We start from the raw sequence: 14,414 nt of genomic DNA on the forward strand, positions 1-14,414 counted from the left end.
CCACAGCCTCCCAAAGTGCTGGTATTACAGGCATGAGCCACTGTGCCCGGCCTGATAACAGTTTTTAAAACATAAATTGCATGTATCTTTTTTTTCTTTTCTCCTTTTTCCTCTTTCTCTTTTCTCCTTTCTCCTTTTCCTTTCCACTTTTTTTTTTTTTTTTTTTTTTTTTTTTTTTTAAGATGAGTCTCACTCTGTTGCCCAGGCTGGAGTGCAGTGGCTTGATTTTGGCTCACTACAGCTCCTGCCTCCTGGGTTCAAGTGATTTTCCTGTCTCAGCCTTCCAAGTAGATGGGATTATAGGCATGCGCCACCACACCCAGCTAATTTTTGTATTTTTGGTAGAGGCGGGGTTTCACCATGTTTGCCAGGATAGTCTTGATCTCTTGACCTCATGATTCACCCACCTCGGCCTCCCAAAGTGCTGAGTTTACAGGTGTGAGCCACCACGCCCAGCCTTTTTTTTTTTTCTTTAATTCACTAGAATAGACCTTAAAAACAGAACCTCTACTGTGCTGTATTAAGATGTTATGATTCTTTATCCTCAAAATGCAGAAAAACAAATTTCTGTAACAAAATCATGTATATTTCTCATGTAATGTTACTTGGTGTTAAAGATTTTACATGATAAGACGTAGTAGTCATTTCTAGTGTTTGGTAAAGAGAAACAAAGGCGTTTCTTCATGTTATTTCTGGATTTTCTAGGTCTTTGTTGATCCCCTTACAGTAATTGACATGGAGTTCATTGCCAGTACTTTGTTTCCAGCCATTGAGAAAAATATTGTTAAGAAAATGGTTGCCTTCAATAACCAAGTAAGTACCTACATGTATTGGTTCTTTCTTTTTCTTGCTGTATTTGAAACCAGCATTTTTTTCAACATAGGGTTCTATCAAATTATCGGGATTTCTAACTAAAAACAATTACTTTGAATTCTACAGGTTTCTAGTGGAAGGCACACTACAAATTGGAGGCTTCCAGTAATTTATTTCTGTGTTGTGGCTACCAGTGTTACTGCTTAGAGAGTATGCCTGGCATTTGGAAGTCTTGAGGAATAGGCATCTGAATCAAGCCTGTTAATTCTCGTTTCAGATTACATATGTTTTTGTGATACATTCCTAGTACTTAATGCACTGCCTGGTAGCAAGCAGGGTATGTTTCCCAATCAGGATGTTTTCTTTCTAGATTGATCATGAAGTGACTGTTGAGAAGAAATGGGGGCAAAAAGGAGGACCCTGGGAATTCAACCTCCGAGACCTTTTCCGCTGGTGCCAGTTGATGCTGGTTGACCAGTCCCCTGGGTGTTATGATCCTGGTCAGCATGTGTTTTTGGTCTATGGTGAAAGAATGAGAACTGAGGGAGATAAAGAAAAGGTGAGTTTCACATTTGCTGTTTGTACTTCTTTCCATCCGAAAGCTGATTTCCTGTGGGTGAGAAAGGATATACTCACACCAATAGCAAACTTTTTCTTTTTCTTTTTTTTTGAGACGGAGTTTTGCTCTTGCTTCCCAGGCTAGAGTGCCAGAGAGCGATTTTGGCTCACCGCAACCTCTGCTTCCCAGGTTCAAGTGATTCTCCTGCCTCAGCCTCCTAAGTAGCTGGGATTGCAGGCATGAGCCACCAGGCCCGGCTAATGTTTTATATTTAGTAGAAACGGGGTTTCACCATGTTGGTCAGGCTTGTCTCGAACTCCTGACCTCAGGTGATCCACCTCAGCTTCCCAAAGTACTGGGATTACAGGCATGAACCACCACGCCCAGCTAGCAAGCCTATTAAAGCTCCTTCAAAATTTAAAAGTTAAAAGAACAAACTAAATGTTTTCCTATCATGGGGTCCCATAACATAGAGTAACTTGCTTTAGAGGGCATAATTTGCTGATCTATTCAAATCCCTATGATTATAAATGTTAAAGCAACATTACCCTCCAGTAATAAAGAACTAAGTCTTCATCATCTTTATAGGCACCAAGGTGAGAAGCAGGAGGAGGCAGACAGGTGATAATCAGTAGAAGAGGAAAGTTGTCTGTTTTGTTTTGTTTTTAAATAAATGTCAAATTATAAAGTGTTTTACCTAGAAAGTATAATCATGGAAAGCGAGAATATTCTGTGTTTAAGTGAAAATAAAAATACCTGTTTGTAAGTAAAACTGGAATTCCCACTGTAAGGAATTGTAATAATGTGTGCATTTTAGTTTGTGGTATTTAAAACCCTGTCTTGCTGAATGCTCACAGTAGCTGTAGGCAGGAGTTGCTGTCATGGCCTCTTATAGGTGAAGATCCAAGGCTTAAAGACATGGAGTGCCACAGGTAACAGAGCCAGCTTTCCAGTTGAGGCCCTCTCCAATTTGTCTGCTGTTTCCTTCTATTAAACTTCACTGTTTGAAAATAAATGAATACATATCTAGATGCATGCACTCGAAGCAGTAACCCTCCTTGTTGAAATGTGAAGATGTGGCTGGCCCATAACACACGTGACTTTGACACCCCTTTTATTCTGCTGCCCATTCTGTGTGTTTTTTTGTTTTTGTTTTGTTTTGAGGCAGAGTCTCACTTGGTTGCCTATGCTGGAATGCAGTGGCACAATGCTGGCTCACTGTAGCCTTGACCTCCTAGGCTCAAGGGATCTTCCTGCCCCAGCGCACTGATAAGCTAGGACTATAGGCACATGCCACCAGGGCCTGGCTAATTTGTTTTTACTTTTAATAGAGATTTGGTCTTGTCATGTTGTTCAGGCTGGTCTTGTACTCCTGGGCTCAGGTGATCTTTCTGCCTCAGCCTCCCAAAGTGCTGAGATTACAAGTGTGAGCTATTGTGCCAGCCACCCAGATCTTCTGTAGTGTGGTATTCAGAATCTGATCACATAGTAACTCATTTATCATATGCAGGTAGCTTTCAGTCATTTGGTTAGAAGAAAGTCTTAGTGGTTTTTAACAGCTTTAGTGATACATAATTCACATGATCAGCTAGTATTTTAATTTCCTCATTCATTTACTGTAGTATATTACTTATGACCGAGATACGTGCCAGTTGTTGAATGATTGATTAGTCAGGTGCTGGCTCATTGTGGCATGTGGAGGTTTCCATCCTCCTACAGTTCAGGGTTATTGTAGTAGACCACATAGGCATTTTCTGGCAGGGGAGACAAGATCAAGAAAAATAGTATTATAGAAGGATAAAGTCTATAAAAGCTAGAAGGGTCCAGTTAAATTGAATTTTGACTGTGTATGTGTGTGTGTGTGTGTGTGTGTGTGTGTGTGTGTGTGTGAGTGAGTGTGTGAGACTGAGTCTTGCTCTGTCACCAGGCTAGAGTGCACTGGCATGATCTTGGCTCACTGAAACTTCTGACTCCCAGGTTCAAGTGATTCTTCTGCCTCAGCCTCCTGACTAGCTGGGATTACAGGCACGTACCACCACACCCAGCTAATATTTGTATTTTTAGTAGAGACAGGATTTCACCATGTTGATCAGAATGGTTTCCTGACGTCGTGATCCACCCACCTCAGCTTCCCAAAGGGCTGGAAGTACAGGCATGAGCCACTGCGTCCAGCCGAAGTTTGATTTTATAGAGCTAAACCAAAGAGCTAGATTGGGAAAATGTTTGTAATTTGTTTTTTTTCCAAACGGAGTCTCCCTCTGTTGCCCAGGCTGGAGTGCAAAGCCTCAGTCTTGGCTCACTGCAACCCCTGCCTCCTGGGTTCAAGCGATTCTCCTGCTTTGACCACCCGAGTAGCAATGTTTGTAATTTTAACCCTCTGGTAAAACATCAGGGATTGAGGTTATATGGGTTAGTGTGGAACATGAGGTCATGTATCACTTGAACTCAGAGATAGGTGACAGGAATGCTTTCCTGTGCTGCTTTTAGTTTCATTCCAATGATTTGATACTGATTATGATTTTATCTATATTATTTTTATTTTCTGACTTCAGTGCAGTATTCAATTGTTATGAGTATTGCCGCTTTTTAGATATATAATTTTGTATGCTTTTTTTTCTTGACTCTAATTTTCCCTCCTGTTATGGGCTAAATTAACGTTTTTTATATACCTGTATCCCCCTCCACCATTACCCTTAGATTTTTGAAAGAGATCCAAAGTCAAAGAGAGTTAACAGAACTTTTTCTAATAGTATTACTGCTGACGAAAGGATAACAGTAAATAATTGATCAGAGGAATAAATTTGGTTTTCATATCCACATAAGTATTTGGAGGGTTAACATGTTTTTGGAGGCAGACGGGCTTAGATTTAAAATCAGTCACCAACCATGGGCAAATTCAGTAACTCTGTGAGTTTTAGCTATATAAAATGGACATGATGACCATTTTACATGGGTATAAGGAACGGAAATAATCTCCCAAAGTACTTAATACAGTGTTTGGTTCATAGCACATGGTCAATAAATGGTCTTTACTGTTCTGTCCTCTTTTTAGGTAGTATTGATGAAAGCAAACAAGTCTTTTTTGTCTCTAGATTTCAATATTACAGAGTCCATGGCTTCAGTTTAATTTATGCTGCATTCTCACTGAAATCTCACATAGTTGGGATATGACTGCTATGTTCTCAATCTCAAATTTACTTTCATTCCAAAGAATTAAATAAATGCAGTCGATTTTTTTTATAAGAAAAAAATTCAAAACAATAAGGAAATTGTGGCCAGCATTCTTAGAATAGTGACTCTTATCATTGTGCTTGTTTTCTAGAAAGTTTGCCTAAGAATTAGGTGGAGTGATTTGTGTTTTTATAGCATTATCCTCTTCCTTTAGGTCATTGCTGTATTCAAGGATGTGTTTGGTTCAAATTCCAACCCATACATGGGAACCAGACTATTTCGTATCACTCCCTATGATGTTCAGGTAAGGAGACTAGGATAATCCTCTATCCTTTGACATTTTTTATTGGTTTCTTCTGCTCCCACTACCAGGCACACTTATGAAATCTCATTGGCATGTCTTTGCAGTTGGGCTACTCGGTCCTTTCCCGTGGCAGCTGTGTTCCTCACCCATCCCGCCGTCCTCTGTTGCTCCTGCACCAGTCGTTCCAGTCCCTGGAGTCAATCATGAAGTGTGTGCAGATGAGCTGGATGGTCATCCTGGTCGGCCCAGCCTCTGTGGGCAAGACCAGCCTGGTCCAGCTTCTGGCACACCTTACTGGCCACACATTAAAGATCATGGCTATGAACAGTGCAATGGATACTACTGAGCTGCTTGGTGGATTTGAGCAGGTAACCGGTCTGCCTTCATATTTTTGGGCAAAACATAATAAACCATGTGGTCTGACTAAGGATCTTCTGTGTTGGTAGTGAGTATAGAAAACAGTATTCTCTGACCCTGTGATGAGTTCATTTCCTCTGGAAATTGCAGGTTGATCTTATACGACCTTGGAGGCAGCTGCTGGAGAAGGTAGAGGGTGCTGTAAGGGCACTGTTGCGGGACAGCCTCCTTATCAGTGCTGACGATGCAGAAGTCGTGCTGCGAGCCTGGAGTCACTTCCTTCTGACTTATAAGCCTAAGTGTCTTGGAGAAGGCGGTAAAACTATCACGCTGGAGATTGTCAACAAACTGGAAGCAGTGTTATTGCTTATGCAGCGACTCAACAATAAAATCAACTCATACTCCAAGGCAGGTATGTATATTTGGATCTCTGTATCAGGCACTTACCATTGCTTGTATTGTGTCCATTTACACATAATAGATTTACAAATATAATGCTCACATTTTGTATTAACTTAATGATTACTAACAATCAGAACTTGTGGGAAAGTTTGGCCTACAAAATAAAATGAAGCTGAGATAAAGTACTCAGAATAGTTGATCCTAAAAAATCAAATAGGAAAATAATTGGTTACCACGCTTTATGGTTTATTTCATGTGTAATCACCTATAATGATAAAACAGCATGTAAAACTTTTATTATTCTTGGCTATCTTTTTTTTTACTCGGTAATTTCTCAGGAAATTGAGCATTTTAAACTGAAGAATAGAAGTCCGAATTCATAGGATGTGTTTATTCATTTATGTGGAGATGGAAGAAATGCATCATTCTGTATGCCATCCAATTAACATGGAAACTTCTCTCATTCTGTGGTGCCACTTTCTGAGTGGTGGTGAGCATGCCCTTAGGGAGGATTGAACCTGAAGGCCCATAGGCTGGGTCTGTCACTATGCTTGTCATTCTTTATTTCCAAAGCCTACTTGTAACTGATTACAAAATGTTGATTCCTTATGGCTGAAGAAATCAGACATCCCACTTCTAGCCCAACAAACATTTTATCTGTGGCTGTGGACCACTCATTTACTTTCTTCATTGTTGATTTGATCCATCATTTCTCACTTTAAGCCTGCCATTTGAACTTGAAATCCTTTACTCATTCACTCAAATTAATTATAAAAGATATCCAATGGAGCCGTGTATCATATATTTTTAATGGATATTGTAAAACTCATCGAATTTTGAGTATCTATTGCAAACACTGTACTGAATATATGTACTTTTAATCACCATGATAACACTGCATTATAGGAAGGATTATATACATCTAATAGATGAGGGAATGAATGTTCATAGAGATGAAATTACTGCCTTCAGTCTTACAGTTAGCAAGTGGTTGGGCAAGGGTGTTTTTTCGGGGGGAGGGGGGAGGGTTGGGGGTGTTTCTGGGGGAGACTCCAGAAACAAGGAGCTAAGTTTTGAATCCAGGCCTCCTCCAAAGCCGTTAATCTAGTGAGTGTGTAAGTCTTTCATAAGTCAGTTAGAAATTAAATATTAGGGTAAGTTCTCACAGCTTATTCCCAATACTACTATTTATTTAGCATTGGCTGTTTCATATTGATTAATTTCTTACAGTTATTAATAGAGTGAAAGGACTAAAGCAATTTGTCTGCTATTTTACATTTGACTAAACTTTTTATCTGTATCCTTTGATGTTTTTCTGAACTTGTATGACTTTTAAAATGTAGTTCTCATTATGTTCATACTTTTTCTGAGACAGTCTCACTCTGTTGCCTAGGCTAGAGTGCAGCAGTGTGATCACAGCTCACTATAGCCTTGACCCCTTGGGCTCAAGCAATCCTCCCACCTCAGTCAGCCTCCTGAGTAGCTGGGACTATAGGCATGTGCCACTATGCCTGGCTAATTTTTAAATTTTTTTTAGAGGTGGGTTCTTGCTATGTTCTCTAGGCTGATCTTGAATACCTGGGCTCAAGTGATCCCCTGATTTGACCTTCCAAAGTGTTGGGATTACAGGCGTGAGCCACTGCACCCAGCCACTTTTAAGCTTTTTAAGATCAAATCTAGAATATACTTTACTGTAGGGCTGGATTAGCCTCACTATTGAAGCATGACCTGGGTAGCATCTCTAGTGAATGACCTTGTAGTCAGTGAGTTCTCTTCAATTTGTCTGGTGGGAACTAGAATGATACTCAGCACAGTTTGAACTCTGGGAATTATTCAGCTTGCATTTCCCCAGTAATTTTCCTTTCTTTGGCAGTTTTTGCTCATCCATGTAGAGCTTCACCCTTTATATGCACATGCAGATTCTAAGGCCCTTACTGAGATTTTTGGAGTTCTTTCTCTGAGTAATTCCCTCCACTTAAGTACTCTGTTCTTCATTCAAGTTGCCTTAGCTTCCCTGAACTCTACTCTGTCTGTTCAACTCCATGAACTCCCTGATGTGTTTGGGTTCCCTCTCCCTGCTTTGCAATCCAGAAATTGATTCCAGGAAGAAAGCCAGGGCAATTATGGGTCTTCACCTGATTTTTTTTCTTTCCCTCAGATGTCACAGTCTTGTGCTGCCTATTGTCCAATACTAAAGCGTATGTTTCACATATTTTGCCCAGTTTTCTAGTCATTAATTAACAATGGTAGATTAAGTCTAAACCTTGTTACTACCTCATCTTTAGAAGTAGAAATGCAATGTATATTACCTTGTATATGAAAAATGGTCATAAGATAATTCCCAACCAAAAAGATCTATTGAAAAATTTCTAGGGAAGGGCTTTATAAACTACAAAGCACTTAGCAAGTAATTACCAGTTATTATAATCATATGATATGCTCATAAAGGAAGCCCAGTTTGTACTGTGTGAAGTTATAACACTTTCATTTAGCATAAATGCACTGATAGGTGGGGAACATTATCCTCCTTCTGCCATTTGACAAACCGTAATACAGAAAAATCATTTGCCACTTCTGTTATCCTAGAGTCAGCCCTGAGTAGCTATTAATTGAGAGCCATTAGCAAGTATTTTCTGTCTTAAACTTAACTTTCCTATCTGTGTTTAAACAGAAGCAAAGTATTCTTCTATTTATTCTATTATGAAATCTTAAAAAGAAAAAACTGGGCTAGAAGTAACAAGTTTCCTTTTCATAAACTTAATTCTTGGTTTGAAGTTAAGTGCTATGGATGGTGATTCTTCCCTGTGACGTTTCAGAGTTTGCCAAACTTGTTGAAGAGTTCCGAAGCTTTGGTGTGAAGCTTACGCAGTCGGCCAGCGGCTGTAGCCATGGCACGTTTGAATGGGTTGACAGCATGTTGGTTCAGGCCCTGAAGTCTGGAGACTGGCTTCTGATGGATAATGTTAACTTCTGCAAGTAAGAACCATATGCCTCGTCGTGAATGGTCCAGCTTGAAATCTGAGTGTGCTTGTCAAAGTAGAGACCCAGATAGAAGTGCTGGTATTTTGAAGCTACTTTTTTTCTTAATTAATTACATAGGCATCCTCAACCATATTCTGTAAACTTCTCCCTGTGGTGAACAGTGGTAGTTTATCATCAGACAACTATAAGATTTCAGCTCTGTATGATAATTTTGAGCCAAACCAAAGGCTAACAAAATTGGATTACTTTTCCTGGCAACCTCCTTTGAGTTAGGACTTTTAATATCAGAAGTCTTCCCTTTTTTTGTTAGGGTTTCTTCGGTGCAATTTTTTCTAATGCAGGGTCTGACACAAGGCAGGCATTTAGTAAATGGGCATCAGTGATACAGCGATTCAACCATGTATCATTTTTGATCTTACAGTAAGGTAAAGGACAAGTGTGAAACTACTGTACATATGTAGTTACCATAATAGAAGCTATTACAAGTTACATGATGGCCATTTTTCGCGGAGCATTTATGTAACTGTTACAAAGTGAAATCCAGTCACCTTAAATGGATTTGATAATGTTGAGGGATGGGGGGGCAGGAAAGGAAAAAATGAAAAGGTTATAGTGCAGGGAACTTAATTAGCATTTTCTTTAATTTTATTCAAAAATTAATTGTGTATTTACTGTGTATGAGGCCCTGGGCTATGTTCCTTGGGGAGTGAGAAGGGAAATGAATGGGGAATATACTTTGGAAAGAGGTCACTATTGTATCTGGGTAAGTGATTGTGCCAGAAGGAAATGTGGGTCAAAAGCATTTGGAGGCCAGGTGCAGTGGCTCACGCATGTAATCCCAGCACTTTGGGAGGCCGAGGTGGGCGGATCATGAGGTCAGGAGTTTGAGACGAGCCTGGCCAACATAGTCAAACCCCGTCTCTACTAAAAAGACAAAAAATTAGCTGGGTATAGTGACAGGCATGTGTAATCCTAGTTACTCAGGAGGCTGAGGCAGGAAAATTGCTTGAACCCAGGAGGCAGAGGTTGCAGTGAGCAGAGTTTACGCCACTGCATACCAGCCTGGGCGACAGTGCAAGACTCTGTCTCAAAAAAAAAAAAAAAAAAAAAAAAAAAACATTTGGGTCCCGAGCATGGAAGGAAAGAAGAGTCAATGCAGCGTGTCGGCCTATTCACCATTTGAATTCTGTCTGTGCAGCCCATCAGTATTGGATCGTTTGAATGCTTTGCTTGAACCTGGAGGTGTCCTGACTGTTAGTGAGAGAGGAATGATAGATGGATCCACTCCCACGATAACACCAAATCCCAATTTCAGGTATTTATGTCTCTTACATTTCTGCCTCAGAATCTGACAGCCTCAGTAGCAGAGGTGGACATTTGTTAAGACTTCCTTACATATTTTATTTATAAACTGAGTCATGAGCAAGTTCACCATTTATTAATTCACTTAACAAATACTTACTGAGGCACTGCTGGGCTCTGGGAACACAGCATAAACAAGAGGTGTGAGGTCTTGGCCATGCATTGGTGATGAAGGTTGGAAGCAGGGATACCAGTCACATTCCTTTTGCAGTAGTTTAGGCAGGACATCACAGTGGCCTAGATGAAGGTGGTCAGATGGGTTGACTTGCTGATGGACATATGGATTGAGAAAAAGAAGAATCAGGATGACTTCTCTGTTTTTGGTTTGAGTAACTGGATAAATGGGGTTGCCATTGATTGAGAAGGGGAAGACTGGTAAAGGAGCAGGTTTAATGCAGGGAGGACCTACAGGGAATCAGCTGTTTATTTTCAGACATGAATGAGAGAGGTGTCAGATAACTAGATGGAGATGTTGATGGGCATTCAGTATATGAAACCGATTGTTTCAGGAGACTACACTTGCTTCTGTTCTGCTGTCTGTAGGTGAGTTAAAATAATGAATTAGTACTGCCTACCTTGGGGAATATCTGAAGGTTAGATTTTTAAAGTTCTCAGCACTAAGGGCACACTGGATATATCATACACATTTCCTTAGGAAAGTAGGCTTAGAGAAAATATTTTGCTATATTGATGCATATTAGAAGTAAAAGATCCTGTGGGGGCAGTGGCTCACACCTGTAATCCCAGAACGTTGGGAGGCTGAGGCGGGCAGATTGCCTGAGCTGAGGAGTTCACCACGAGCCTGGGCAACACAGTGAAACCCTATCTCTACTGAAATACAAAAATTAACCGGGTGTGGCGGTGTGTGCCCGTAGTCCCAGCTACTTGTGAGGCTGAGGCCGGAGAATTGTGTGAACTTGGGAGGCAAAGTGGCAAAGGTTGCAGTGAGCCAAGATCATGCCATTGCACTCCAGCCTGGGCGACAAAGTGAGACTCCATCTCAAAAAAAAAGAAAAAGAAGTAAAAGATCCTTGGTGTGAATTCTCTGACAATGAGCCATGTAAAAGTTGCTCTCACTGGCTCATGCTGAGCTACACCTTTGGTTGCACTGGGATTTAAAATAATTATTTTCTTTGAATTGCTGTTTTTCTAGACTTTTTCTCTCAATGGATCCTGTTCATGGAGATATATCCCGAGCTATGAGGAATCGTGGACTGGAAATCTACATTTCAGGAGAAGGGGATGTGAGCACCCCAGACAACCTGGATTTGAAAGTTCTGCTACACAGCCTTGGATTGGTGGGGAACAGTGTATGTGACATCCTCTTGGCTCTACACACAGAGACCCGGAGCACTGTTGTAGGTGAGGTGCTTGACTTTTGGGCCTTTGCACAGTTTTAGTCTTGAAGAAATTTAAGTTATTCCATTGGCCTATTAGTCAAAGATTTCTTACATTGAGTATATAGAGATAAAAAATATCAGGAAATCTTGTTAAAAATGTGAATTTCCTGGTAATTTCTATCTATATACACTAAATGTAAGACCCTAAGAATTGGCCACGCTTGGTGGCTCACACCTGTAATCCCAGCACTTTGTAAGGCCAATGCGGGCGGATCACGAGGTCAAGAGATTGAAACCATCCTGGCCAACATGGTGAAACCCTGTCTCTACTAAAAATACAAAAATTAGCTGGATGTGGTGGCGTGCGCCTGTGGTCCCAGCTCCTCGGGAGGCTGAGGCAGGAGAATCGCTTGAAACTGGGAGGCGGAGGTTGCAGTGAGCCTAGATTGTGCCACTGTACTCTAGCCTGGTAATAGAGCAAGACTCCATTAAAAAAATAAATAAATAAAAAATAAAAAGACCCCAAGAGATTGGGTTCAGCAGGTAGCAGGTCAGGGCGAGGCACAGGAATCAGTATCTGAAAGACACTTTCTATGCCATTCTGATGCATGTAAGCAGAGGCTAACCCCTGAGTAATTCTGCTTTAGGCACTGAGGTTTATGAAGTTTGCCCCCATCATTTGTCCCGGTCATTAACAGCCTCTCGAAGTTGGAATAAAGAGGAAACTTTGATTTGTTTAAAACAGACAGGTGTGACTTTTTCTAAATCTTCAATTATATAAAAAGGAGCAAGATAATAAATGAAGTATTGCTTGTTGGTAACTACTCCGTTAGGTCCCATGCAGATTGCTTATTTAGTCGTTACATTATTTCTGCTAGGCGTATGCTTTCATTTTCCAGATAAGACTAAGAGAGTTTGGTAATTTATCAGTTAAGAATAATGGCTGGAGTTTGCAAATAGGTTTGTAGGATTTCAAATCCCATGGCCTTTTATGAGGTTATACTCAACTTGTCACCTTCAGTGTGTGTCAGCATTAGATTAAGGATATACATGACCAGGCTTGATCACATCTGTAAATGAGTCCCCCGTAATAAACTACAGTTAGCTGAAAGAAACAGGAAGCTAGGAATACAAAGGTCCCTACAGGTCCATTGAGCCTTTGGGGGACTCTAGAGTCTATTTAGAAGGTTTTCTAAAATAAGTATCTGGGTGGGGCTAAGTGGAAGGAAGTTTGATGGGAGGGTAAAATTTATCCATTTTCATTGGAGGTTTTAAAGACTATTGTTTATAGATGGCAATTTTTTTTTGATAGGTTCTCCAACATCTTCTGTATCAGCTCTAATCCAGACAGCCATACTAATTGTCCAGTACCTGCAGCGAGGGCTGAGTTTAGACAGAGCCTTTTCTGAAGCATGCTGGGAAGTATATGTCTGTTCCCAGCATTCACCAGCAAACCGGAAGGTACTATGAAGCATTTCAGAAAATTTCTAAGTTGCGATACCCTACATTATTGAGTACAAGGAAATTATTTTTAAAGATGGCACCTCAGTGACCTCAAAGAGTTGACCACCGCAGTTTGCTCTAATAGAGATCTGGTATCCAGTTACTTTGTTGGAAAATAGCTTGAATGTAAAATAATCCTTTTTGAAACTTACCTGTCATCAGCAAACATAGAATTTAACTTGTGTTTTTCATTGAAGAGTGTATTAAGAGTTGTGAGGTGATCACATGAACTCTTACTACTTTATTTGCTGTTTCTTTGGGGAGTATCACTTTTATGTTGGTACCACTGTACTGTGTTTTCATCTCCTAACAGCTTGTACAGGTTTTACTGGAGAAACATGTTTCTTCTCTTCGAGCACATGAAACCTGGGGAGACTCCATTCTTGCCATGGGACTGTGGCCAGATTCTGTGCCCTCAGCTCTCTTTGCTACTGAAGATTCTCACCTGTCTACAGTCCGAAGTGATGGACAGATCTTAGCATATTGTCTCAACAGGATGAGCATGAAAACCAGCAGCTGGGCAAGGTCAGTGGAGCCTTCAGCTTTTGTCTCTGGTTTCTTGGCTGATTTTTGCTCTTGCTGGAAATGGTCAGGATACAATATATTTAAGTGGAACATTCTGTGGCCATTTATTATGCAGCTGTCATAGTTTTGTTCTTTGTGATATTGCTCCGTATTTATTATTTATTACATATGTTTAAATTGTCTCTCTGTGGGGGACTCATCTTTCCTCCTTATCCTTCATCCAATATTTGTGAAAGGAGTTTTCTCACTTATTTGGAATATGAAATAAAAGGTTATTCTAGTACTGAGTTTGTTCATTCAAATGAATTTCAGGAGTCAGCCTCTTACCTTGCAAGACTTAGAGAAAATTATGCAGTCCTCCAACCCTGAGAACCTGAAATTCAATGCAGTTGAAGTAGATACTTACTGGATCGATGAACCAGATGTTTTGGCCATGGCTGTTAAATTGCTCATAGAAAGAGCAACCAATCAGGATTGGATGCTCAGAGTTAAATGGCTTTATCATTTAGCCAAGAATATACCACAGGGGCTTGGTGAGTAGAACAACTTAATTTGTTCAGTGATGTGATTTGTATACACTTATGCTATTTAAGTGCCTCAGGAGCTGTGTTAATGTGTGACTACACTGTTAAAATTACAGTTGGGAGGTCTCCTAGGAAGAAATTTGTGATCTAGCGTTACTGTTCAGGAGCAAGTCTGCATGTGGATGTGTCACAAGATAAACTTTTGTTTCCATGTTATCCTTAGCATTTCAGGACATATTCACCTTTCTAACATATTCAAAAGGAAAGCATACTATATTATTTTAGTTTTCAGTTTTGAACATCTGCTTTTTGTGCTGTACTACTGTTGCAGAATCGTTCTATCTGGGAAAGGTATTAATTTTGATAAATTCATTTCCTCTAAAAGTATGTTAAGATTCTAATCTTATTTTAGTTTCAGTGCTACATTTTGTCACACATAGAATTGTCCCTTGGTATCTGTGGGGGATTGATAGGAGGTCTCTCCCTCCCCCACCAACCCGGGAACACCAACATACGTGGATGCTAAGGCCCCTTATATGAAATGGCATAGTATTTTCATATACCTTATACAC

At 40.2% G+C, this 14,414-nt stretch overlaps 1 protein-coding gene across 1 annotated transcript in view; it reads left to right on the forward strand.

Moving 5' to 3' along the window:
* MDN1 (midasin AAA ATPase 1) overlaps positions 1-14,414 on the forward strand; it is a 178,884-nt gene that overhangs the window by 96,972 nt on the left and 67,498 nt on the right. Inside the window, exons 37-47 of the mRNA XM_032274472.1 lie at positions 706-813; positions 1,184-1,372; positions 4,758-4,847; positions 4,952-5,215; positions 5,355-5,616; positions 8,423-8,582; positions 9,787-9,903; positions 11,104-11,312; positions 12,603-12,751; positions 13,107-13,318; positions 13,631-13,851. Coding sequence (XP_032130363.1) covers positions 706-813; positions 1,184-1,372; positions 4,758-4,847; positions 4,952-5,215; positions 5,355-5,616; positions 8,423-8,582; positions 9,787-9,903; positions 11,104-11,312; positions 12,603-12,751; positions 13,107-13,318; positions 13,631-13,851 — 1,981 coding nt within the window. The remainder of the gene's footprint in view (positions 1-705; positions 814-1,183; positions 1,373-4,757; positions 4,848-4,951; positions 5,216-5,354; positions 5,617-8,422; positions 8,583-9,786; positions 9,904-11,103; positions 11,313-12,602; positions 12,752-13,106; positions 13,319-13,630; positions 13,852-14,414) is intronic.

Source organism: Sapajus apella, unplaced genomic scaffold, assembly GCF_009761245.1.
Source record: "Sapajus apella isolate SASKATOON/1434 unplaced genomic scaffold, GSC_monkey_1.0 scaffold6, whole genome shotgun sequence".
In the NCBI taxonomy this organism is placed as follows: Eukaryota; Metazoa; Chordata; class Mammalia; order Primates; family Cebidae; genus Sapajus; species Sapajus apella.